Below are 26662 nucleotides of genomic sequence, written 5' to 3'. Positions count from 1 at the left end.
TGTATTTCAATCTCCAGCCCTGGGTCTGTATTTCAATCTCCAGCCCTGGGTCTCTGTCTCTCACCAGTCCAGGTTCTTTTTTTTATTCATTCGTGGGCTGTGGGCGTCGTTGGCAAGGCCAGCATTTATTGCCCATCCCTAATTGCCCTTGAGAAGGTGGTGGTGAGCCGTCTTCTTGAACCGCTGCAGTCCGTGTGGTGAAGGTTCTCCCACACTGCTGTTAGGAAGGGAGTCCCAGGATTTTGACCCAGTGACGATGAAGGAACGGCGATATATTTCCAAGTCGGGATGGTATGTGACTTGTAGGGGAACGTGCAGGTGGTGTTGTTCCCATGTGCCTGCCGCCCTGGTCCTTCTAGGTAATGGAGGTCGCAGGTTTGGGAGGTGCTGTCAAAGAAGCCTTGGTGATTTGCTGCAATGCATCCTGTGGATGGTATACACTGCAGCCACTGTGCACCGGTGATGGAGGGACTGAGTGTTTAACGCATTAGAGGGGGTTCCAAACAAGAGGGCTGCGTTGTCCTGGATGGTGTCGAGCTTCTTGAGTGTTGTTGGTGCAGCACTCATCCAGGCAAGTGGAGAGTATTCCATCACACTCCTGACTTGTGCCTTGTAGATGGTGAAAGTATTTGGGGAGTCAAGAGGTGAGTCACTCGCTGCAGAATACCCAGCCTCTGATCTGATCAATGTCTCCATCCAGTCCAGGATCTGTGTCTCACTCCAATTCAGTATCAGTGCCTCCCCACAGTCCAGGATCCATGTCTCTCTTCAGTCCAGGATCTGTGTCAATCTGGAGTCCAGGGTCGGTGCTTCAAGATTACGATCTGTGCCTCCCTCCATTCCAGGATTTGTGTCTCTCTCCAGTCTGGGATATGTTTCATCCTCCAGTCCAGGATCTGTGTCGTCCTCGAGTCCAGGATCTAAGTCTGCTTCCTGTCCAGGATCTGTGTCTCCCTCCACTCCAGGACTTGTGTCTCTCTCCAGTACAGGATTTGTGTCTCTCTCCAGTCCAGCTTCTGTGTTTCATCCAGTCGAGGATCTGTGTGTGTCTCTCTCTCTAGTCCATGTTCTGTGTCCCTCTCCAGTCCAAGATCTGTGTCTCACTCCAGTCCAGGATTTGTGTTTCTCTCCAGTCCACAATCAGTGTCTTCCCCCAGTCCAGGATCTAGGACTCTCTTGGGTCCAGGCTGTGTGTCTCCATCTCAGGCCAGGATCTGTGTCTCTCTCCAGGTCAGGATCTGTGCCTCCCTCCACTCCAGGATCTGAGCCTCCCTCCACTCCAGGATCTGTGTCTTCCTCCACTCCAGGATCTGTGCCTCCCTCCAGTCCAGGATCTGTGTCTTCCTCCACTCCAGGATCTGTGCCTCCCTCCACTCCAGGATCTGTGCCTCCCTCCACTCCAGGATCTGTGTCTGCCTCCACTCCAGGATCTGTGCCTCCCTCCAATCCAGGATCTGTGTCTTCCTCCAGTCCAGGATCTGTGCCTCTCTCCAGTCCAGGATCTGTGTCTTCCGCCAGTCCAGGATTTGTGTCTTCCTCCAGTCGAGCGATTTTATTATTATTTTTTACCTTTGCTCCTCCATTTTTCATCAATGTTCTCCTCACCCTAACCCCTCTTCTGAAGGCCTGCCTTGTTGGGCTATTATTACAGGGGCACTGGTTGGTCTCTAGTCCCTCACCCAATCAGCCATTCATGACCCTAATCAGCAAATGTTAGTGGTGCTTTTGTCTGTAGGGAGCCATCACAACTCAGCCTCACCTGATGTCCACACGTGTACACTTGGGAGGAACAGGTGACTTTGGACCCATGGTTCCCAAAGCTCTCCACCAGTGGGTTTTTTCCTGGTGTCATGTGTGGGTCTGTTGTAGTCTATTTGATAGAGATTGATCGCTATGATTAGTCAATAACTCCAATATTATTGTATCATGCGACTACCAGGATGGTAGAAGGTGAACTAGATGGACTTTGGTCTTTTTACATCCAGCAATTCCTATATTCCTGTCTACACTTCCTGCAGGGTTCCATGGGCAGCGATCAGGAGCCAAACCCGAGCACATTTCTCCCTCGTGTCTACAGCTTATTGCTTATTGTTACTTTTTATTGTTATGAATAAAATATTCATAAATAAGAGTCCTGATGGGTGAGGGGGTGTTCAGGGTCAGATGTTCAAACACCCCTCGAAATTCCTGTGACTTTTTTTACAGGACCACTCTTCCTTTCGAAGGAACGTTCCTCAGAACACAGAAACAAGGGGAAGTTCTCCAGAGCGGTCAGTTCTGTAATTCGACCTGTGAAAACCGATTAGTTGGGCCCGTGCTTCTAAAATGTTCACCGGGATATTTCAGTGACTAGTAGCAAAGTTATCGATAGACTAGCGACACACTTGGACTTGGCATGTTAGAGTTTTTATCCGACTGGACTGTTTTTCTTTTCATTTGCTTTATTTGAATTGTTCGACCAATGGAAGAAACAATGTTTCTATTTTGAACCTTATCTTGAAATTCCTATTTGAAGTAGTTTTGTTTTAATCTCATATCCAAACACCCCATATAAAAAAAACCCTGCCCGCCCCACTGAAAAGATTGATATTTTTTAGTTTTTAATCCATTCTAAAACACTGGTCCTACACTGTCAGCTTGGTTCAATCGGGAGCACTCTCACCCCTGAGTTAGAAGATTGTTGGTTGTCCCACCATGCACTTGAGCACATAACCCAGGCTGACATTTCAGTGCAGTACTGAGGGTGAGCTGCACTGTTGGAGGTGCCGTCTTTCAGATGAGTCGTTAATCCGAAGCCCGGTCTGCCCTCTCAGGTGGATGTGAAAGATCCCATTGCACTCGTCAAAGAGCAAGGGAGTTCTCCCCATTGTCCTGGTCAATATTTATCCCTCAACCAACACCGATAAACTGAATATCTGGTCATTTTATTTCATTTGTGGGACCTTTCTGTGTGTAAATTAATTGGTGTATTTGTCTCCATAACAACACTTCAAAAATTAACCCATCGGCTATGAAACACTTTGGGACACCCCGAGTAAGTTACATAGTGTTACATAGAATTTTATCGCACAGACAAAGGCCATTCGGCCCAACAGGTCTCTGCCGGTGTTTATACTCTACATGAGGCTCCTCCCACCCTGAAAGTTGCTATAGTAATGTTAGTCTGTTCGTCTTTTGAGACAGTCAAGTCCAGGAACAAAGCCATCTGATGCAAATGTGCAAATGCTTAATGTCTCTATCTGAAATTACTCTGCTAGTTTATAATTAACCCACTTATTTTAAACAGGTTAATTCCTCCGTCTGAGGGAGGATCGTTTTATAATAAAGTGTCTTAAGGGAGGACTGGGTGATACAGTGGGTCAGTCACTGATGTTTAACCTCTGGGACCTGGGTCCATATCCCAGGTAGAACGATGGGATGAAAGTCTTCTCTCTCTGCTGAGGGGCTTGTGCCATCTCAATCCAGTTCCTGTATCTGGAATAAAACCGCCCATAACCGAGCATTAATTGTGAGTCTCTCTCAGTGAACTCACAGGATGGATGAAATGTCAGTTTGGTGCAGTACTGACACTGTTGGGACAGAGCTGTGCTCCATATCTTACCATTCGATAGCTGAGCTGGGAGTGGGAGTGTTTGATGCTGAGATGCTGTCACTGAGTACCTGAAATAGAAAGGGTTTCATTCCCCAGCACTAACAATCCTCACCTTAGTGAGCACAAGAAAAGGATTACTGTATCCAGTTGTCAGCTTGGCTCCATTGGTACCACTCTCAGCTCAGAGTCATGAGTTCATGGGACCTCAATCCCAGACCTGAGTCCGTAATCCAGGCTGACACTCCCAGTGCCGTACTGAGGGAGTGCTGCACTGTCAGAGGTGCCGTCTTTCAGATAAAACGTTAAACCGAGATTCCGTCTGCCTGTTTACGTGGATGTTAAAGATCCCACGGCCACTATTGGAAGAAGAGCTGGGGAGTTCTCCCCAGCCAACATTCCCCCCTCAACTAAAAACAGATCAACTGATGATTCATCTCATGCTGTTTGTGAGACCTTGTGTGTAAATTTATCTTCTACGTTTTGCTACTTAACAACAGTAGCTACACTTAACTAAAGTAATTAATGAGGATGAAGCGTTTTTGGACATCCTGAGAATGTGATAAAGTGTTCCATAAATACAAGTCTTTCTGTAATTGGGAGGTTGTTGGGGAAATGCAGTTTTCAAAGGATCTCCTGGAAAATACAGCAACGTTGTTGAAAGGAACAATAGTTATTATCTACAGTGTGTCCATATATTTAAAGGACAGTTTAAGGGCACAGGTTATTTCGTTACTTTACCGAGACTATTGCAACATTTCCAGCACAGATTTGGTGCCAGATTGTCACCTGTGTTTACAGTACTTCATTACACTGTTATTTGTTGCCTTCTGGTCTGTTATTTTGTTTCATTATTTTAATCCCGTGCCTACACACACTTACAGTAACTTTTAATCTCAGATACAGCAGAAAATCGAAACTCTCATTTTTAATAGTTTTTGAGAAAATACATCCATTCCTGAGAATGACACGGCGCCACATTCTGGTGGGAACGTTAATCGCAATGGTGGCAAATTCCTCTGTGGGCTGTTTAATGGAGGTCTTAACGTATTTTAAAAGAAGCAAGTGAACGCCTTCTTGGAAATAGCAGAGAGAAGAGTTTAATCGGAGCTTTTTATTCCTACAACAACATCGCCCAGTGTAATATCCCAGTGTACAATCGCAATCGTTTCACTTCCTCCTCTTCCGTCCCTCATAAACGAATTCAGATGTATCCGCTCCTGTTTTAATAAAGATAATCACTGGAATCTTCCATATCACCAACTATCTTCATTAATAAACTGTGCTCTTAAACATTCAACGTATTTCAGAGATGGACAGTGCACTCTTCTGGTTTTGGTTCATGCCCTGCCCAGAGTTACAGTGTGAATCTCATACACTGTATATTTGGGGGAGCATCTGTGTCTCTCTCCTGTCCAGGATCTGTGTCTCTCTCCAGTCCAGGATCTGTGTCCCTCTCTAGCCTAGGATCTGTGTCTCTCTCCAGCCTAGGATCTGTGTCTCTCTCCAGTCCAAAATCTGTGTCTCTCTCCAGTCCAGGATCTGTGTCTCTCTCCAGTCCATGATCTGTGTCTCATTCCAGTCCAGGATCTCGGACTCTCTTGAGTCTAGGCTCTGTGTCTCCCTCTCAGGCCAGGATCTGTGTCTCCCTCCAGTCCAGGGTCTGTGCCTCCCTCCAGTCCAGGATCTGTGTCTCTCTCCAGTCCAGGATCTGTGTCTCTCTCAAGTCCACAATCCGTGTCTTCCCCCAGTCCAGGATCTAGGACTCTCTTGAGTTTAGGCTCTGTGTCTCCCTCTCAGCCCAGTATCTGTGTCTCACTCCAGTCCAGGATCTGTGTCTTCTGCCAGTCCAGGATCTGTGCCTCCCTCCAGTCCAGGATCTGTGCCTCCCTCCAGTCCAGGATCTGTGCCTCCCTCCAGTCCAGGATCTGTGCCTCCCTCCAGTCCACTATCTGTGTGCTCTGCCAGTCCAGGATCTGTGTCTCTCTCAAGTCCACAATCCGTGTCTTCCCCCAGTCCAGGATCTAGGACTCTCTTGAGTTTAGGCTCTGTGTCTCCCTCTCAGCCCAGTATCTGTGTCTCACTCCAGTCCAGGATCTGTGTCTTCTGCCAGTCCAGGATCTGTGTCTCCCTCCAGTCCAGGATCTGTGCCTCCCTCCAGTCCAGGATCTGTGCCTCCCTCCAGTCCAGGATCAGTGCCTCCCTCCAGTCCAGGATCAGTGCCTCCCTCCAGTCCAGGTTCTGTGTTTCCCTCCAGTCCAGGATCAGTGCCTCCCTCCAGTCCAGGATCTGTGTCTTCTGCCAGTCCAGAATCAGTGCCTCCCCCCAGACCAGGATTTGTGTCTCCTTCCAGGCCTGGAGATGTGACATTCTCCAGTCCAGGTTCTGCGTCCCTCTCCAGTCCAGGATCTGTGTCTCTCTCCAGTCGAGGAATTTTCTTATTATTTTTTTACCTTTGCTCCTTCATTTTGCATCAATGTTCTCCTCACCCTAACCCCTCTTCTGAAGGCCGGCCTTGTTGGGCTATTATTACAGGGGCACTGGTTGGTCTCTAGTACCTCACCCAATCAGCCATTCTTGACCCTAATCAGCAAATGTCAGTGGTGCTTTTGGCCGTAGGAAGCCTTCACAACTCAGCCTCACCTGATGTCCACTTGTTTACATTCGTGAGCAACAGGTGACTTTGTAACCATGGCTCCAAAAGCTCTCCACCAGTGAGTTTTTTGCCTTGTTTCTTGTCTGTTGTAGAATAATTGATGGAGATTGATAGCTATGATTAGTCAATAACTCCATTATTATTGTATCATGCGACTACCAGGATGGTAGAAGGTGAACTGAATGGACTTTGGTCTTTTTACATCCAGCAATTCCTATATTCCTATCTACACTTCCTGCAGGGTTCCATGGGCAGCGATCAGGAGCCAGACCCGAGCACATTTCTCCCTCGTGTCTACACAGCTTATTGATTATTGTTTCTTTTTATTGTTATGAATAAAATATTCATAAACAAGAGTCCTGAGGGGTGAGGGGTGTTCAGGGTCAGATGTTCAAACACCCCTCGAAATTCCTGTGACTTTTTTACAGGACCACTCTTCCTTTCGAAGGAACGTTCCTCAGAACACAGAAACAAGGGGAAGTTCTCCAGAGCGGTCAGTTCTGTAATTCGACCAGTGAAAACCGATTAGTTGGGCCCGTGTTTCTAAAATGTTCACTGGGATATTTCAGTGACTAGTAGCAAAGTTATTGATAGACTAGCGACACACTTGGATTTGGCATGTTAGAGTTTTTATCCGACTAGACTGTTTTTCTTTTCATTTGCTTCATTTGAATTGTTCGACCAATGGAAGAAACAATGTTTCTATTTTGAACCTTATCTTGAAATTCCTATTTGAAGTAGTTTTGTTTTAATCTCATATCCAAACACCCCATGGAAAAAACCCCTGCCCGCCCCACTGAAAAGATTGATATTTTTTTTAAAAATTCCATTCTAAAACACTGGTCCTACACTGTCAGCTTGGTTCAATCAGTAGCACTCTCACCCCTGAGTTAGAAGATTGTTGGTTGTCCCACCATGCACTTGAGCACATAACCCAGTCTGACATTTCAGTGCAGTACTGAGGGTGAGCTGCACTGTTGGAGGTGCCGTCTTTCAGATGAGTCGTTAATCCGAGGCCCCGTCTGCCCTCTCAGGTAGATGTAAAAGATCCCATTGCACTCGTCAAAGAGCAAGGGAGTTCTCCCCATTTTCCTGGTCAATATTTATCCCTCAACCAAAACCAATAAACAGATTATCTGGTCATTTTATTTCATTTGTGGGACCTTTCTGTGTGTAAATTAATTGGTGTATTTGTCTCCATAACAACACTTCAAAAATTCACCCATCGGCTATGAAACACTTTGGGACATCCCGAGTAAGTTACATAGAGGTACATAGAATTTTATCGCCAAGAAACAGGCCATTCGGCCCAACAGATCTCTGCCGGTGTTTATACTCGACATGAGGCTCCTCCCACCCTGAAAGGCACTATAGTAATGCAAGTCTGTTCGTCTTTTGATAGAGTCAAGTCCAGGAACAAGGCCATCTGATGCTAATGTGCAAATGCTTAATGTCTCCATCTGAAATTACTCCGCTAGTTTAGCATTAACCCACTTATTTTAAACAGGTTAATTCCTCCGTCTGAGGGAGGATCGTTTTATAATAAAGTGTCTTAAGGGAGGACTGGGTGATACAGTGGGTCAGTCACTGATGTTTAACCTCTGGGACCTGGGTTCATATCCCAGGTAGAACGATGGGATGAAAGTCTTCTCTCTCTGCTGAGGGGCTTGAGCCATCTCAATCCAGTTCCTGTATCTGGAATAAAACCGCCCATAACCGAGCATTAATTGTGAGTCTCTCTCAGTGAACTCACAGGATGGATGAAATGTCAGTTTGGTGCAGTACTGACACTGTTGGGACAGAGCTGTGCTCCATATCTTACCATTCGATAGCTGAGCTGGGAGTGGGAGTGTTTGATGCTGAGATGCTGTCACTGAGTACCTGAAATAGAAAGGGTTTCATTCCCCAGCACTAACAATCCTCGCCTTAGTGAGCACAAGAAAAGGATTACTGTATCCAGTTGTCAGCTTGGCTCCATTGGTACCACTCTCACCTGAGTTAAAAGTTTATGGGACCTCAATCCCAGACCTGAGTCCGTAATCCAGGCTGACACTCCCAGTGCCGTACTGAGGGAGTGCTGCACTGTCAGAGGTGCCGTCTTTCGGATAAAACATTAAACCGAGATTCCGTCCGCCTGTTTACGTGGATGTTAAAGATCCCACGGCCACTATTGGAAGAAGAGCAGGGGAGTTCTCCCCGGCCAACATTCCCCCCTCAACTAAAAACAGATCAACTGATGATTCATCTCATGCTGTTTGTGAGACCTTGTGTGTAAATTTATCTTCTACGTTTTGCTACTTAACAACAGTAGCTACACTTAAATAAAGTAATTAATGAGGATGAAGCGTTTTGGGACATCCTGAGAATGTGATAAAGTGTTCCATAAATACAAGTCTTTCTGTAATTGGGAGGTTGTTGGGGAAATGCAGTTTTCAAAGGATCTCCTGGAAAATACAGCAAAATAGTTGAAAGGAACAATAGTTATTATCTACAGTGTGTCCATATATTTAAAGGACAGTTTAAGGGCACAGGTTATTTCGTTACTTTACCGAGACGATTGCAACATTTCCAGCACAGATTTGGTGCCAGATTGTCACCTGTGTTTACAGTACTTCATTACACTGTTATTTGTTGCCTTCTGGTCTGTTATTTTGTTTCATTATTTTAATCCCGTGCCTACACACACTTACAGTAACTTTTAATCTCAGATACAGCAGAAAATCGAAACTCTCATTTTTAATAGTTTTTGAGAAAATACATCCATTCCTGAGAATGACACGGCGCCACATTCTGGTGGGAACGTTAATCGCAATGGTGGCAAATTCCTCTGTGGGCTGTTTAATGGAGGTCTTAACGCATTTTAAAAGAAGCAAGTGAACGCCTTCTTGGAAATAGCAGAGAGAAGAGTTTAATCGGAGCTTTTTATTCCTACAACAACATCGCCCAGTGTAATATCCCAGTGTACAATCGCAATCGTTTCACTTCCTCCTCTTCCGTCCCTCATAAACGAATTCAGATGTATCCGCTCCTGTTTTAATAAAGATAATCACTGGAATCTTCCATATCACCAACTATCTTCATTAATAAACTGTGCTCTTAAACATTCAACGTATTTCGGAGCTGGACAATGCACATTTCCTGTTTTGATTAATATCCAGCTCAGGGTTACAGAGTCAAGTCACACAGTCTTTATTTGGGGCAGGGTCTGTGTTTCTCTCCATTCCAGTATCCCTGTCTTCCTCCAGTCCAGGGTCTGTGTCTCTCTCCAGTTCTCTGACCCACCGTTTGTATTTCAATCTGCAACCCAGGGTCCGTGTTTCAATCTCCAGCTCGGGTCTGTGTTTTTTTATCTTCTTCCCAGGGTCTGTGTCCCTCCCTCCAGTCCAGGCTCTTTTTTTTCATTCATTCATGGGATGTGGGCGTCGCTGGCGAGGCCGGCATTTATTGCCCATCCCTGATTGCCCTTGAGAAGGTGGTGGTGAGCCGCCTTCTTGAACTGCTGCAGTCCGTGTGGTGAAGGTTCTCCCACAGTGCTGTTAGGAAGGGAGTTCCAGGATTTTGACCCAGCGACAATGAAGGAATGGCGATATATTTCCAAGTCAGGATGGTGTGTGACTTGGAGGGGAACGTACAGGCGGTGTTGTTCCCATGTACCTGCTGCCCTTCTCCTTCTAGGTGGTAGAGGTCACGGGTTTCGGAGGTGCTGTCAAAGAAGCCTTCGCGAGTTGCTGCATTGCATCCTGTGGATGGTACACACTGCAGCAACAGTGCACCGGTGGTGAAGGGAGTGAATGTTTAGGGTGGTGGATGGGGTGCCAATCAAGTTGGCTGCTTTGTCCTGGATGGTGTCGAGCTTCTTGAGTGTTGTTGGAGCTGCACTCACCCAGGCAAGTGGAGAGTGTTCCATCACACTCCTGACTTGTGCCTTGTAGATGGTGGAAAGGATTTGGGGAATCAAGAGGTGAGTCACTCGCTGCAGAATACCCAGTCTCTGATCTGATCTATGTTTCCATCCAGTCCAGGATCTGTGTCTCACTCCAATCCAGTATCAGTGCCTCCCCCCAGTCCAGGATCCGTGTCTCTCTTCAGTCCAGGATCTGTGTCAATCTGCAGTCCAGGGTCTGTGTCTGCTTCCAGATTAGGATCTATGCCTCCCTCCAGTCCAGGATTTGTGTCTTCCTCCAGTCCAGGATCTGTGTCAATCTGCAGTCCAGAATCTAAGTCTGCTTCCAGTCCAGGATCTGTGTCTTCCTCCACTCCAGGTTTTGTGTCTCTCTCCATTCTAGGATGGACACGACAGACTTCCTCCAAAAACTCAGCACCCACGGACCTGTTGAACCAGGAACACTTCTCACCACGATGGACGTCTCGGCAATCTACACCAGTATCCCCCACGATTACGACATTGCTGCAACAGCATCAATACTCAACACCAACAACAGCCAATCTCCAGACGCCATCCTACAACTCATCTGCTTCATGCTGGATCACAATGTCTTCACCTTCGATAACCAGTTCTTTACCCAAACACGCGGAACAGCCATGGGGATCAAATTCGCACCCCAATACGCCAACATTTTCATGGACAAGTTCGAGCACGACTTCTTCACTGCACAGGACCTCCAACCAACGCTATACACCAGATACATCGACGACATTTTCTTCCTATGGACCCACGGTGAAGAATCACTGAAGAGACTACACGATAACATCAACAAGTTCCATCCCACCATCAAGCTCACCATGGACTACTCCTCAGAATCGGTTTCATTCTTGGACACACGAATCTCCATCAAAGACGGGCACCTCAACACCTCACTCTACCGCAAGCCCACGGACAACCTCACGATGCTCCACTTTTCCAGCTCCCACCCCAACCACGTCAAAGAGGCCATCCCCTATGGACAGGCCCTGCGAATACACAGGATCTGCTCAGACGAGGAGGAACACGATGGACACCTACAGACGCTGAAAGACACCCTCGTAAGAACGGGATATGACACTCGACTCGTCGATCGACAGTTCCGACGGGCCACAGCGAAAAATTGCATAGATCTCCTCAGAAGACAAATACGGGACACAACCAACAGAGTACCCTTCATCATCCAGTACTTCCCCGGAGCGGAGAAACTACGCCATGTTCTTCGCAGCCTTCAACGTGTCATCGATGATGACGAACACCTCGCTATGGCCATCCCCACACCTCCACTACTCGCCTTCAAACAGCGACCCAACCTCAAACAGACCATCATTCGCAGCAAATTACCCAGCTTTCAGGAGAACAGCGTCCACGACACCACACAACCCTGCCACGGCAACCTCTGCAAGACATGCCAGATCATCGACACAGATACCACCATCACACGAGAGGACACCACCCACCAGGTACATGGTTCATACTCCTGTGACTCGACCAATGTTGTCTACCTCATACGTTGCAGGAAAGGATGCCCCGGAGCATGGTACATCGGCGAGACCATGCAGACACTGCGACAACGGATGAACGGACACCGCGCAACAATCGCCAGACAGGAGGGTTCCCTCCCAGTCGGGGAACACTTCAGCAGTCAAGGACATTCAGCCTCCGATCTTCGGGTAAGCGTTCTCCAAGGCAGCCTTCGAGGCACATGACAACGCAAAATCGTCGAGCAGAAATTGATAGCCAAGTTCCACACCCATGAGGACGGCCTCAACCGGGATCTTGGGTTCATATCGCGCTACACGTAACCCCACCAGCGGAAAAAAAGTTATCTGTTTTTAATACAACTGGTCATTCTATCTCTTTCTCTGCCTTTCGGGTGTCTCTCTCTCTCTGTCTTTGTGATCTGACCGCTTGTGTATTCAGTAGTCTTGGATGTAATGTTTCTCTGTCTGAACACCATCCACTCCTTTGATTGCTGTGATTATCTCTCTGCTGAGGTGTGATAAGGGGCAGTTGGAAAGATTATCTGTAATCACCAGGCATTGTTCTCTGACTATATATGCTGTGCCTTTATGGAACCCTTCACTCACCTGATGAAGGAGGAAAGCTCCGAAAGCTTGTGATTTCAAATAAAGTTGTTGGACTATAACCTGGTGTTGTACGACTGGTGTTGTACGACTCCTTACATTTGTCCATCCTAGTCCATCACCGGCATCTCCACATCATAGGATTTGTGTCTCTGTCCAATCCACAATCTGTGTTTCTCTCCAGTCCAGGATCTGTGTCTTCCACCAGTCCAGAATCCAGGACTCTCTTGAGTCTAGGCTCTGTGTCTCCCTCTCAGGCCAGGATCTGTGTCTCTCCCGAGTCCAGATCTGTGTCTCCCTCCAGTCGAGGGATATTCTTATTATTTTTTACCTTTGCTCCTCCTTTTTTCATCAATGTTCTCCTCACCCTTCCTCCTCTTCTGAAGGCCTGCCTTGTTGGGCTATTATTACAGGGGCACTGGTTGGTCTCTAGTACCTCACCCAATTAGCCATTTTTGACCCTAATCAGCAAACGTCAGCGGGCCTTTTGTCCGTAGGGAGACTTCACAACTCAGCCTCACCTGATGTCCACACGTGTACACTTGGGAGGAACAGGTGACTTTGGACCCATGGTTCCCAAAGCTCTCCACCAGTGGGATTTTTTCCTTGTGTCATGTGTGGGTCTGTTGTAGTCTAATTGATAGAGATTGATAGCTATGATTAGTCAATAACTCCATTATCATTGTATCATGCGACTACCAGGATGGTAGAAGGTGAACTAGATGGACTTTGGTCTTTTTACATCCAGCAATTCCTATATTCCTATCTACACTTCCTGCAGGGTTCCATGGGCAGCGATCAGGAGCCAGACCCGAGCACATTTCTCCCTCGTGTCTACACAGCTTATTGATTATTGTTTCTTTTTATTGTTATGAATAAAATAATCATAAACAAGAGTCCTGATGGGTGAGGGGTGTTTAGGGTCAGATGTTCAAACACCCCTCGAAATTCCTGTGACTTTTTTTACAGGACCACTCTTCCTTTCGAAGGAACGTTCCTCAGAACACAGAAACAAGGGGAAGTTCTCCAGAGCGGTCAGTTCTGTAATTCGACCAGTGAAAACCGATTAGTTGGGCCCGTGCTTCTAAAATGTTCACTGGGATATTTCAGTGACTAGTAGCAAAGTTATTGATAGACTAGCGATACACTTGGACTTGGCGTGTTAGAGTTTTTATCCGACTAGACTGTTTTTCTTTTCATTTGCTTTATTTGAATTGTTCGACCAATGGAAGAAACAATGTTTCTATTTTGAACCTTATCTTGAAATTCCTATTTGAAGTAGTTTTGTTTTAATCTCATATCCAAACACCCCATGGAAAAAACCCCTGCCCGCCCCACTGAAAAGATTGATATTTTTTAGTTTTTAATCCATTCTAAAACACTGGACCTACACTGTCAGCTTGGTTCAATCGGTAGCACTCTCACCCCTGAGTTAGAAGATTGTTGGTTGTCCCACCATGCACTTGAGCAGATAATCCAGGCTGACATTTCAGTGCAGTACTGAGGGTGAGTTGCACTGTTGGAGGTGCCGTCTTTCAGATGAGTCGTTAATCCGAAGCCCGGTCTGCCCTCTCAGGTGGATGTAAAAGATCCCATTGCACTCGTCAAAGAGCAAGGGAGTTCTCCCCACTGTCCTGGTCAATATTTATCCCTCAACCAACTGGTCATTTTATTTCATTTGTGGGACCTTTCTGTGTGTAAATTAATTGGTGTATTTGTCTCCATAACAACACTTCAAAAATTCACCCATCGGCTATGAAACACTTTGGGACATCCCGAGTAAGTTACATAGAGTTACATAGAATTTTATCGCACAGAAAAAGGCCATTCGGCCCAACAGGTCTCTGCCGGTGTTTATACTCTACATGAGGCTCCTCCCACCCTGAAAGGCACTATAGTAATGTTAGTCCGTTCTTCTTTTGAGACAGTCAAGTCCAGGAACAACACCATCTGATGCTAATGTGCAAATGCTTCATGTCTCCATCTGAAATTACTCTGCTAGTTTAGCATTAACCCACTTATTTTAAACAGGTTAATTCCTCCGTCTGAGGGAGGATCGTTTTATAATAAAGTGTCTTAAGGGAGGACTGGGTGATACAGTGGGTCAGTCACTGATGTTTAACCTCTGGGACCTGGGTCCATATCCCAGGTAGAACGATGGGATGAAAGTCTTCTCTCTCTGCTGAGGGGCTTGTGCCATCTCAATCCAGTTCCTGTATCTGGAATAAAACCGCCCATAACCGAGCATTAATTGTGAGTCTCTCTCAGTGAACTCACAGGATGGACGAAATGTCAGTTTGGTGCAGTACTGACACTGTTGGGACAGAGCTGTGCTCCATATCTTACCATTCGATAGCTGAGCTGGGAGTGGGAGTGTTTGATGCTGAGATGCTGTCACTGAGTACCTGAAATAGAAAGGGTTTCATTCCCCAGCACGAACAATCCTCACCTTAGTGAGCACAAGAAAAGGATTACTGTATCCAGTTGTCAGCTTGGCTCCATTGGTACCACTCTCACCTGAGTTAAAAGTTTATGGGACCTCAATCCCAGACCTGAGTCCGTAATCCAGGCTGACACTCCCAGTGCCGTACTGAGGGAGTGCTGCACTGTCAGAGGTGCCGTCTTTCAGATAAAACATTAAACCGAGAGTCCGTCTGCCTGTTTACATGGATGTTAAAGATCCCACGGCCACTATTGGAAGAAGAGCTGGGGAGTTCTCCCCGGCCAACATTCCCCCCTCAACTAAAAACAGATCAACTGATGATTCATCTCATGCTGTTTGTGCGACCTTGTGTGTAAATTTATCTGCTGCGTTTTGCTACTTAACAACAGTAGCTACACTTAAATAAAGTAATTAATGAGGATGAAGCGTTTTGGGACATCCTGAGAATGTGATAAAGTGTTCCATAAATACAAGTCTTTCTGTAATTGGGAGGTTGTTGGGGAAATGCAGTTTTCAAAGGATCTCCTGGAAAATACAGCAAAATAGTTGAAAGGAACAATAGTTATTATCTACAGTGTGTCCATATATTTAAAGGACAGTTTAAGGGCACAGGTTATTTCGTTACTTTACCGAGACTATTGCAACATTTCCAGCACAGATTTGGTGCCAGATTGTCACCTGTGTTTACAGTACTTCATTACACTGTTATTTGTTGCCTTCTGGTCTGTTATTTTGTTTCATTATTTTAATCCCGTGCCTACACACACTTACAGTAACTTTTAATCTCAGATACAGCAGAAAATCGAAACTCTCATTTTTAATAGTTTTTGAGAAAATACATCCATTCCTGAGAATGACACGGCGCCACATTCTGGTGGGAACGTTAATCGCAATGGTGGCAAATTCCTCTGTGGGCTGTTTAATGGAGGTCTTAACGTATTTTAAAAGAAGCAAGTGAACACCTTCTTGGAAATAGCAGAGAGAAGAGTTTAATCGGAGCTTTTTATTCCGAAAACAACATCGCCCAGTGTAATATCCCAGTGTACAATCGCAATCGTTTGATTTCCTCCTTTTCCGTCCCTCATAAACGAATTCAGATGTATCCTCTCCTGTTTTAATAAAGATAATCACTGGAATCTTCCATGTCACCAACTATCTTCATTAATAAACTGTGCTCTTAAACATTCAACGTATTTCGGAGATGGACAGGGCACTCTTCTGGTTTTGGTTCATGCCCTGCCCAGAGTTACAGTGTGAATCTCATACACTGTATATTTGGGGGAGCATCTGTGTTTCTCTCCTGTCCAGGATTTGTGTCCCTCTCCAGTCCAGGACTGTGTTGCTCTCCAGCACAGTATCTGTGTCTCTCTCTAGCCTAGGATCTGTGTCTCTCTCCAGTCCAGGGTCTGTGTCTCTCTCCAGTCCAGGATCTGTGTCTCTCTCCAGTCCAGTATCTCTGTCTCTCTCCAGTCCAGGGTCTGTGTCTCTCTCCAGTTCTCTGACCCACCATCTGTATTTCAATCTGCAGCCCAGGGTCTGTGTTTCAATCTTCAGCCCAAGTTCTGTGTTTCACTCTCCAGCCCAAGGTCTGTGTTTCAATCTCCAGCCCTAGGTCTGTGTTTCACTCTCCAGCCCTGGGTCTGTGTTTCACTCTCCAGCCTTCGGTCTGTGTTTCACTCTCCAGCCCAAGGCCTGTGTTTCACTCTCCAGCCCAGGGTCTGTGTTTCAATCTCCAGCCCTGGGTCTCTGTCTCTCACCAGTCCAGGTTCTTTTTTTTATTCATTCATGGGATGTTGGTGTCGCTGGCAAGGCCGGCATTTATTGCCCATCCCTAATTGCCCTTGAGAAGGTGGTGGTGAGCCGTCTTCTTGAACCGCTGCAGTCCGTGTGGTGAAGGTTCTCCTACACTGCTGTTAGGAAGGGAGTTCCAAGATTTTGACCCAGTGATGATGAAGGAACGGCGATATATTTCCAAGTCGGGATGGTATGTGACTTGGAGGGGAACGTGCAGGTGGTGTTGTTACCATGTGCCTGCCGCCCTGGTCCTTCTAGGTGGTAGAGCTCGCAGGTTTGGGAGGTGCTGTCAAAGAAGCCCTGGTGAGTTGCTGCAATGCCTCCTGTGGATGGTACACACTGCAGCCACTGTGCGCCGGTGATGGAGGGACTGAGTGTTTAACGCATTAGAGGGGGTTCCAATCAAGAGTGCTGCGTTGTCCTGGATATTGTCGAGCTTCTTGAGTGTTGTTGGTGCAGCACTCATCCAGGCAAGTGGAGAGTATTCCATCACACTCCTGACTTGTGCCTTGTCGATGGTGAAAGTATTTGGGGAGTCAAGAGGTGAGTCACTCGCTGCAGAATACCCAGCCTCTGACCTGATCTATGTCTCCATCCAGTCCAGGATCTGTGTCTCACTCCAATCCAGTATCAGTGCCTCCCCACAGTCCAGGATCCATGTCTCTCTTCAGTCCAGGATCTGTGTCAATCTGCAGTCCAGGGTCGGTGCTTCCAGATTACGATCTGTGCCTCCCTCCATTCCAGGATTTGTGTCTCTCTCCAGTCTGGGATATGTTTCATCCTCCAGTCCAGGATCTGTGTCGTCCTCAAGTCCAGGATCTAAGTCTGCTTCCAGTCTAGGATCTGTGTCTCCCTCCACTCCAGGACTTGTGTCTCTCTCCAGTCCAGGTTCTGTGTCTCTCTCCAGTCCAGCTTCTGTGTTTCATCCAGTCGAGGATCTGTGTGTGTCTCTCTCTCTAGTCCAGGTTCTGTGTCCCTCTCCAGTCCAAGATCTGTGTCTCACTCCAGTCCAGGAATTGTGTTTCTCTCCAGTCCACAATCAGTGTCTTCCCCCAGTCCAGGATCCAGGACTCTCTTGAGTCTAGGCTCTGTGTCTCCATCTCAGGCCAGGATCTGTGCCTCCCTCCAGTCCAGGATCTGTGTCTTCCTCCACTCCAGGATCTGTGCGTCTCTCCAGTCCAGGATCTGTGTCTTCCGCCAGTCCAGGATCTGTGCCTCTCTCCAGTCCAGGATCTGTGTCTTCCGCCAGTCCAGGATTTGTGTCTTCCTCCAGTCGAGGGATTTTCTTATTATTTTTTACCTTTGCTCCTCCATTTTGCATCAATGTTCTCCTCACCCTTCCTCCTCTTCTGAAGGCCTGCCTCGTTGGGCTATTATTACAGGGGCACTGGTTGGTCTCTAGTACCTCACCCAATCAGCCATTCATGATTCTAATCAGCAAATGTTAGTGGTGCTTTTGTCTGTAGGGAGCCATCACAACTCAGCCTCACCTGATGTCCACACGTGTACACTTGGGAGGAACAGGTGACTTTGGACCCATGGTTCCCAAAGCTCTCCACCAGTGGGATTTTCCTTGTGTCATGTGTGGGTCTGTTGTAGACTAATTGATAGAGATTGATAGCTATGATTAGTCAATAATTCCATTATTATTGTATCATGCGACTACCAGGATGGTAGAAGGTGAACTAGATGGACCTTGGTCTTTTTACATCCAGCAATTCCTATATTCCTATCTACACTTCCTGCAGGGTTCCATGGGCAGCGATCAGGAGCCAAACCCGAGCACATTTCTCCCTCGTGTCTACACAGCTCATTGCTTATTGTTACTTTTTATTGTTATGAATAAAATATTCATAAACAAGAGTCCTGATGGGTGAGGGGTGTTCAGGGTCAGATGTTCAAACACCCCTCGAAATTCCTGTGACTTTTTTTACAGGACCACTCTTCCTTTCGAAGGAACGTTCCTCAGAACACAGAAACAAGGGGAAGTTCTCCAGAGCGGTCAGTTCTGTAATTCGACCAGTGAAAACCGATTAGTTGGGCCCGTGTTTCTAAAATGTTCACCGGGATATTTCAGTGACTAGTAGCAAAGTTATCGATAGACTAGCGACACACTTGGACTTGGCGTGTTAGAGTTTTTATCCGACTAGACTGTTTTTCTTTTCATTTGCTTTATTTGAATTGTTTGACCAATGGAAGAAACAATGTTTCTATTTTGAACCTTATCTTGAAATTCCTATTTGAAGTAGTTTTGTTTTAATCTCATATCCAAACACCCCATGGAAAAAACCCCTGCCCGCCCCACTGAAAAGATTGATATTTTTTAGTTTTTAATCCATTCTAAAACACTGGACCTACACTGTCAGCTTGGTTCAATCGGTAGCACTCTCACCCCTGAGTTAGAAGATTGTTGGTTGTCCCACCATGCACTTGAGCACATAACCCAGGCTGACATTTCAGTGCAGTACTGAGGGTGAGCTGCACTGTTGTAGGTGCCATCTTTCAGATGAGTCGTTAATCCGAAGCCTGGTCTGCCCTCTCAGGTGGATGTAAAAGATCCCATTGCACTCGTCAAAGAGCAAGGGAGTTCTCCCCATTGTCCTGGTCAATATTGATCCCTCAACGAACTGGTCATTTTATTTCATTTGTGGGACCTTTCTGTGTGTAAATTAATTGGTATATTTGTCTCCATAACAACACTTCAAAAATTAACCCATCGGCTATGAAACACTTTGGGACATCCCGAGTAAGTTACATAGAGTTACATAGAATTTTACAGCAGAGAAAAAGGCCATTCGGCCCAACAGGTCTCTGCCGGTGTTTATACTCTACATGAGGCTCCTCCCACCCTGAAAGATGCTATAGTAATGCAAGTCTGTTCTTCTTTTGATGCAGTCAAGTCCAGGAACATGGCCATCTGAAATGTCAGTTTGGTGCAGTACTGACACTGTTGGGACAGAGCTGTGCTCCATATCTTACCATTCGATAGCTGAGCTGGGAGTGGGGGTGTTTGATGCTGAGATGCTGTCACTGAGTACCTGAAATAGAAAGGGTTTCATTCCCCAGCACTAACAATCCTCGCCTTAGTGAGCACAAGAAAAGGATTACTGTATCCAGTTGTCAGCTTGGCTCCATTGGTAACACTCACGCCTCAGAGTCAAAAGTTTATGGGACCTCAATCCCAGACCTGAGTCCGTAATCCAGGCTGACACTCCCAGTGCCGTACTGAGGGAGTGCTGCACTGTCAGAGGTGCCGTCTTTCAGATATAACGTTAAACCGAGATTCCGTCTGCCTGTTTACGTGGATGTTAAAGATCCCACGGCCACTATTGGAAGAAGAGCTGGGGAGTTCTCCCCGGCCAACATTCCCCCCTCAACTAAAAACAGATCAACTGATGATTCATCTCATGCTGTTTGTGAGACCTTGTGTGTAAATTTATCTTCTACGTTTTGCTACTTAACAACAGTAGCTACACTTAAATAAAGTAATTAATGAGGATGAAGCGTTTTGGGACATCCTGAGAATGTGATAAAGTGTTCCATAAATACAAGTCTTTCTGTAATTGGGAGGTTGTTGGGGAAATGCAGTTTTCAAAGGATCTCCTGGAAAATACAGCAAAATAGTTGAAAGGAACAATAGTTATTATCTACAGTGTGTCCATATATTTAAAGGACAGTTTAAGGGCACAGGTTATTTCGTTACTTTACCGAGACTATTGCAACATTTCCAGCACAGATTTGGTGCCAGATTGTCACCTGTGTTTACAGTACTTCATTACACTGTTATTTGTTGCCTTCTGGTCTGTTATTTTGTTTCATTATTTTAATCCCGTGCCTACACACACTTACAGTAACTTTTAATCTCAGATACAGCAGAAAATCGAAACTCTCATTTTTAATAGTTTTTGAGAAAATACATCCATTCCTGAGAATGACACGGCGCCACATTCTGGTGGGAACGTTAATCGCAATGGTGGCAAATTCCTCTGTGGGCTGTTTAATGGAGGTCTTAACGTATTTTAAAAGAAGCAAGTGAACACCTTCTTGGAAATAGCAGAGAGAAGAGTTTAATCGGAGCTTTTTATTCCGAAAACAACATCGCCCAGTGTAATATCCCAGTGTACAATCGCAATCGTTTCACTTCCTCCTTTTCCATCCCTCATAAACGAATTCAGATGTATCCGCTCCTGTTTTAATAAAGATAATCACTGGAATCTTCCATATCACCAACTATCTTCATTAATAAACTGTGCTCTTAAACATTCAATGTATTTCAGAGATGGACAGTGCACTCTTCTGGTTTTGGTTCATGCCCTGCCCAGAGTTACAGTGTGAATCTCATACACTGTATATTTGGGAGAGCATCTGTGTTTCTCTCCTGTCCAGGATTTGTGTCTCTCTCCAGTCCAGGACTGTGTTGCTCTCCAGTACAGTGTCTGTGTCTCTGTCTAGCCTAAGATGTGTGTCTCTCTCCAGTCCAGTATCTCTGTCTCTCTCCAGTCCAGGGTCTGTGTCTCTCTCCAGTTCTCTGACCCACCATCTGTATTACAATCTGCAGCCCAGGGTCTGTGTTTCAATCTTCAGCCCTAGGTCTGTGTTTCACTCTCCAGCCCAAGGTCTGTACTTTAATCTCCAGCCCTGGGTCTGTATTTCAATCTCCAGCCCTGGGTCTGTATTTTAATCTCCAGCCCTGGGTCTTTATTTCAATCTCCAGCCCTGGGTCTGTATTACAATCTCCAGCCCTGGGTCTGTATTTCAATCTCCATCCCTGGGTTTGTATTTTAATCTCCAGCCCTGGGTCTGTATTTCAATCTCCAGCCCTGGGTTTGTATTTTAATCTCCAGCCCTGGGTCTGTATTTCAATCTCCAGCCCTGGGTCTCTGTCTCTCACCAGTCCAGGTTCTTTTTTTTATTCATTCATGGGATGTGGGCGTCGCTGGCAAGGCCAGCATTTATTGCCCATCCCTAATTGCCCTTGAGAAGGTGGTGGTGAGCCGCCATCTTGAACTGCTGCAGTCCGTGTGGTGAAGGTTCTCCCACAGTGCTGTGAGGTGGGGAGTTCCAGGATTTTGACCCAGTGACGATGAAGGAACGGCGATATATTTCCAAGTCGGGATGGTGTGTGACTTGGAGGGGAACGTGCAGGTGGTGTTGTTCCCATGTGCCTGCCGCCCTGGTCCTGCTAGGTAATAGAGGTCGCAGGTTTGGGCGGTGCTGTCAAAGAAGCCTTGGTGAGTTGCTGCAATGCATCCTGTGGATGGTACACACCGCAGCCACTGTGCGCCGGTGATGGAGGGACTGAGTGTTTAAGGCATTAGAGGGGGTTCCAATCAAGAGGGCTGCGTGGTCCTGGATGGTGTCGAGCTTCTTGAGTGTTGTTGGTGCAGCACTCATCCAGGCAAGTGGAGAGTATTCCATCACACTCCTGACTTGTGCCTTGTAGATGGTAAAAATATTTGGGGAGTCAAGAGGTGAGTCACTCGCTGCAGAATACCCAGCCTCTGATCTGATCGATGTCACCATCCAGTCCAGGATCTGTGTCTCACTCCAATTCAGTATCAGTGCCTCCCCACAGTCCAGGATCCATGTCTCTCTTCAGTCCAGGATCTGTGTCAATCTGCAGTCCAGGGTCGGTGCTTCCAGATTACGATCTGTGCCTCCCTCCATTCCAGGATTTGTGTCTCTCTCCAGTCTGGGATATGTTTCATCCTCCAGTCCAGGATCTGTGTCGTCCTCGAGTCCAGGATCTAAGTCTGCTTCCAGTCCAGGATCTATGTCTCCCTCCACTCCAGGACTTGTGTCTCTCTCCAGTCCAGCTTCTGTGTTTCATCCAGTCGAGGATCTGTGTGTGTCTCTCTCTCTAGTCCAGGTTCTGTGTCCCTCTCCAGTCCAAGATCTGTGTCTTCCCCCAGTCCAGGATCTAGGACTCTCTTGAGTCTGGGCTCTGCGTCTCCATCTCAGGCCAGGATCTGTGTCTCTCTCCAGTCCAAGATCTGTGCCTCCCTCCAGTCCAGGATCTGTGCCTCCCTCCAGTCCAGGATCTGTGCCTCCCTCCAGTCCAGGATCTGTGCCTCCCTCCAGTCTAGGATCTGTGCCTCCCTCCAGTCCAGGATCTGTGCCTCCCTCCAGTCCAGGATCTGTGCCTCCCTCCAGTCCGGGTTCTGTGTCTTCCTCCACTCCGGGATCTGTGTCTTCCTCCACTCCAGGATCTGTGTCTTCCTCCACTCCAGGATCTGTGTCTTCCTCCACTCCAGGATCTGTGCTTCTCTCCAGTCCAGGATCTGTGTCTTCTGCCAGTCCAGGATCTGAGTCTTCCTCCAGTCCAGGATCTGTGCCTCTTTCCAGTCCAGGATCTGTGTCTTCCTCCAGTCGAGTGATTTTCTTATTATTTTTTACCTTTGCTCCTCCTTTTTTCATCAATGTTCTCCTCACCCTTCCTCCTCTTCTGAAGGCCTGCCTTGTTGGGCTATTATTACAGGGGCACTGGTTGGTCTCTAGTACCTCACCCAATTAGCCATTCTTGACCCTAATCAGCAAATGTCAGTGGTCCTTTTGGCCGTAGGAAGCCATCACAACTCAGTTTCACCTAATGTCCACTTGTTTACATTCGTGAGGAACAGGTGACTTTGTACCCATGGCTCCAAAAGCTCTCCACCAGTGGGTTTTTTTGCTTGGTCATGTCTGTTGTAGACTAATTGATAGAGATTGCTAGCTATGATTAGTCAATAACTCCATTATCATTGTATCATGCGACTACCAGGATGGTAGAAGGTGAACTGGATGGACCTTGGTCTTTTTACATCCAGCAATTCCTATATTCCTGTCTACACTTCCTGCAGGGTTCCATGGGTAGCGATCAGGAGCCAAACCCGAGCACATTTCTCCCTCGTGTCTACACAGCTTATTGATTATTGTTTCTTTTTATTGTTATGAATAAAATATTCATAAACAAGAATCCTGATGGGTGAGGGGTGTTCAGGGTCAGATGTTCAAACACCCCTCGAAATTCCTGTGACTTTTTTTACAGGACCACTCTTCCTTTCGAAGGAACGTTCCTCAGAACACAGAAACAAGGGGAAGTTCTCCAGAGCGGTCAGTTCTGCAATTCGACCAGTGAAAACCGATTAGTTGGGCCCGTGTTTCTAAAATGTTCACCGGGATATTTCAGTGACTAGTAGCAAAGTTATCGATAGACTAGCGACACACTTGGACTTGGCGTGTTAGAGTTTTTATCCGACTAGACTGTTTTTCTTTTCATTTGCTTTATTTGAATTGTTCGACCAATGGAAGAAACAATGTTTCTATTTTGAACCTTATCTTGAAATTCCTATTTGAAGTAGTTTTGTTTTAATCTCATATCCAAACACCCCATAGAAAAAAAACCCTGCCCGCCCCACTGAAAAGATTGATATTTTTTGGTTTTTAATCCATTCTAAAACACTAGACCTACACTGTCAGCTTGGTTCAATCGGTAGCACTCTCACCCCTGAGTTAGAAGATTGTTGGTTGTCCCACTATGCACTTGAGCAGATAATCGAGGCTGACATTTCAGTGCAGTACTGAGGGTGAGCTGCACTGTTGGAGGTGCTGTCTTTCAGATGAGTCGTTAAACTGAGGCCCCGTCTGCCCTCTCAGGTAGATGTAAAAGATCCCATTGCACTCGTCAAAGAGCAAGGGAGCTCTCCTCATTGTCCTGGCCAATATTTATCCCTCAACCAACACTGATAAACAGATTATCTGGTCATTTTATTTCATTTGTGGGACCTTTCTGTGTGTAAATTAATTGGTGTACTTGTCTCCATAACAACACGTCAAAAATTAATCCATCGGCTATGAAACACTTTGGGACATCCCGAGTAAGTTACATAGAGTTACATAGAATTTTACAGCAGAGAAAAAGGCCATTCGGCCCAACAGGTCTCTGCCGGTGTTTATACTCTACATGAGGCTCCTCCCACCCTGAAAGATGCTATAGTAATGCAAGTCTGTTCTTCTTTTGATGCAGTCAAGTCCAGGAACATGGCCATCTGATGCTAATGTGCAAATGCTTAATGTCTCTATCTGAAATTACTCTGCCAGTTTAGCATTAACCCACTTATTTTCAACAGGTTAATTCCTCCGTCTGAGGGAGGAATTTCAGATCAACATGTTAACCATTCATAGATTAGTATCACACCGTGTCATTTCAGGGCCTGAATGTTTTATAATAAAGTGTCTTAAGGGAGGACTGGGTGATACAGTGGGTCAGTCACTGATGTTTAACCTCTGGGACCTGGGTCCATATCCCAGGTAGAACGATGGGATGAAAGTCTTCTCTCTCTGCTGAGGGGCTTGTGCCATCTCAATCCAGTTCCTGTATCTGGAATAAAACCGCCCATAACCGAGCATTAATTGTGAGTCTCTCTCAGTGAACTCACAGGATGGATGAAATGTCAGTTTGGTGCAGTACTGACACTGTTGGGACAGAGCTGTGCTCCATATCTTACCATTCGATAGCTGAGCTGGGAGTGGGAGTGTTTTATGCTGAGATGCTGTCACTGAGTACCTGAAATAGAAAGGGTTTCATTCCCCAGCACTAACAATCCTCGCCTTAGTGAGCACAAGAAAAGGATTACTGTATCCAGTTGTCAGATTGGCTCCATTGGTAACACTCACGCCTGAGTTAAAAGTTTATGGGACCTCAATCCCAGACCTGAGTCCGTAATCCAGGCTGACACTCCCAGTGCCGCACTGAGGGAGTGCTGCACTGTCAGAGGTGCCGTCTTTCAGATAAAACGTTAAACCGAGATTCCGTCTGCCTGTTTAAGTGGATGTTAAAGATCCCACGGCCACTATTGGAAGAAGAGCAGGGGAGTTCTCCCCGGCCAACATTCCCCCCTCAACTAAAAACAGATCAACTGATGATTTATCTCATGCTGTTTGTGAGATCTTGTGTGTAAATTTATCTGCTGCGTTTTGCTACTTAACAACAGTAGCTACACTTAAATAAAGTAATTAATGAGGATGAAGCGTTTTGGGACATCCTGAGAATGTGATAAAGTGTTCCATAAATACAAGTCTTTCTGTAATTGGGAGGTTGTTGGGGAAATGCAGTTTTCAAAGGATCTCCTGGAAAATACAGCAACGTTGTTGAAAGGAACAATAGTTATTATCTACAGTGTGTCCATATATTTAAAGGACAGTTTAAGGGCACAGGTTATTTCGTTACTTTACTGAGACTATTGCAACATTTCCAGCACAGATTTGGTGCCAGATTGTCACCTGTGTTTACAGTACTTCATTACACTGTTATTTGTTGCCTTCTGGTCTGTTATTTTGTTTCATTATTTTAATCCCGTGCCTACACACACTTACAGTAACTTTTAATCTCAGATACAGCAGAAAATCGAAACTCTCATTTTTAATAGTTTTTGAGAAAATACATCCATTCCTGAGAATGACACGGCGCCACATTCTGGTGGGAACGTTAATCGCAATGGTGGCAAATTCCTCTGTGGGCTGTTTAATGGAGGTCTTAACGTATTTTAAAAGAAGCAAGTGAACACCTTCTTGGAAATAGCAGAGAGAAGAGTTTAATCGGAGCTTTTTATTCCTAAAACAACATCGCCCAGTGTAATATCCCAGTGTACAATCGCAATCGTTTCACTTCCTCCTTTTCCGTCCCTCATAAATGAATTCATATGTATCCGCTCCTGTTTTAATAAAGATAATCACTGGAATCTTCCATATCACCAACTATCTTCATTAATAAACTGTGCTCTTAAACATTCAACGTGTTTCGGAGCTGGACAATGCACATTTCCTGTTTTGATTAATATCCAGCTCAGGGTTACAGAGTCAAGTCACACAGTCTTTATTTGGGGCAGGGTCTGTGTTTCTCTCCATTCCAGCATTTGTGTCTCTGTCCAGTCCAGGATCTGTGTCTCTCTCCAGTCCAGTATCCCTGTCTTCCTCCAGTCCAGGGTCTGTGTCTCTCTCCAGTTCTCTGACCCACCGTTTGTATTTCAATCTGCAACCCAGGGTCCGTGTTTCAATCTCCAGCTCGGGTCTGTGTTTTTTTATCTTCTTCCCAGGGTCTGTGTCCCTCCCTCCAGTCCAGGCTCTTTTTTTTCATTCATTCATGGGATGTGGGCGTCGCTGGCGAGGCCGGCATTTATTGCCCATCCCTGAT

At 46.1% G+C, this 26662-nt stretch overlaps 1 protein-coding gene across 2 annotated transcripts in view; it reads left to right on the top strand.

The window, feature by feature from the left end:
* LOC137333478 (uncharacterized) overlaps window positions 1–12708 on the top strand; it is a 55160-nt gene extending 42452 nt beyond the window's left edge. For both annotated transcript variants that reach the window (XM_067997635.1, XM_067997634.1), the window contains one exon: window positions 10263–12708. In XM_067997635.1, the coding sequence (XP_067853736.1) occupies window positions 10533–11876 (1344 nt within the window). In that variant the 5' untranslated portion in view covers window positions 10263–10532 and the 3' untranslated portion in view covers window positions 11877–12708. The remainder of the gene's footprint in view (window positions 1–10262) is intronic.
* The last annotated feature ends 13954 nt before the right edge of the window (window positions 12709–26662 follow it).

The sequence above is a fragment of the Heptranchias perlo genome, chromosome 16 (assembly GCF_035084215.1).
Source record: "Heptranchias perlo isolate sHepPer1 chromosome 16, sHepPer1.hap1, whole genome shotgun sequence".
In the NCBI taxonomy this organism is placed as follows: domain Eukaryota; kingdom Metazoa; phylum Chordata; class Chondrichthyes; order Hexanchiformes; family Hexanchidae; genus Heptranchias; species Heptranchias perlo.
The sequence above is the reverse complement of the archived record's forward strand: the minus strand, read 5'-3'. Positions and strand labels throughout refer to the sequence as shown.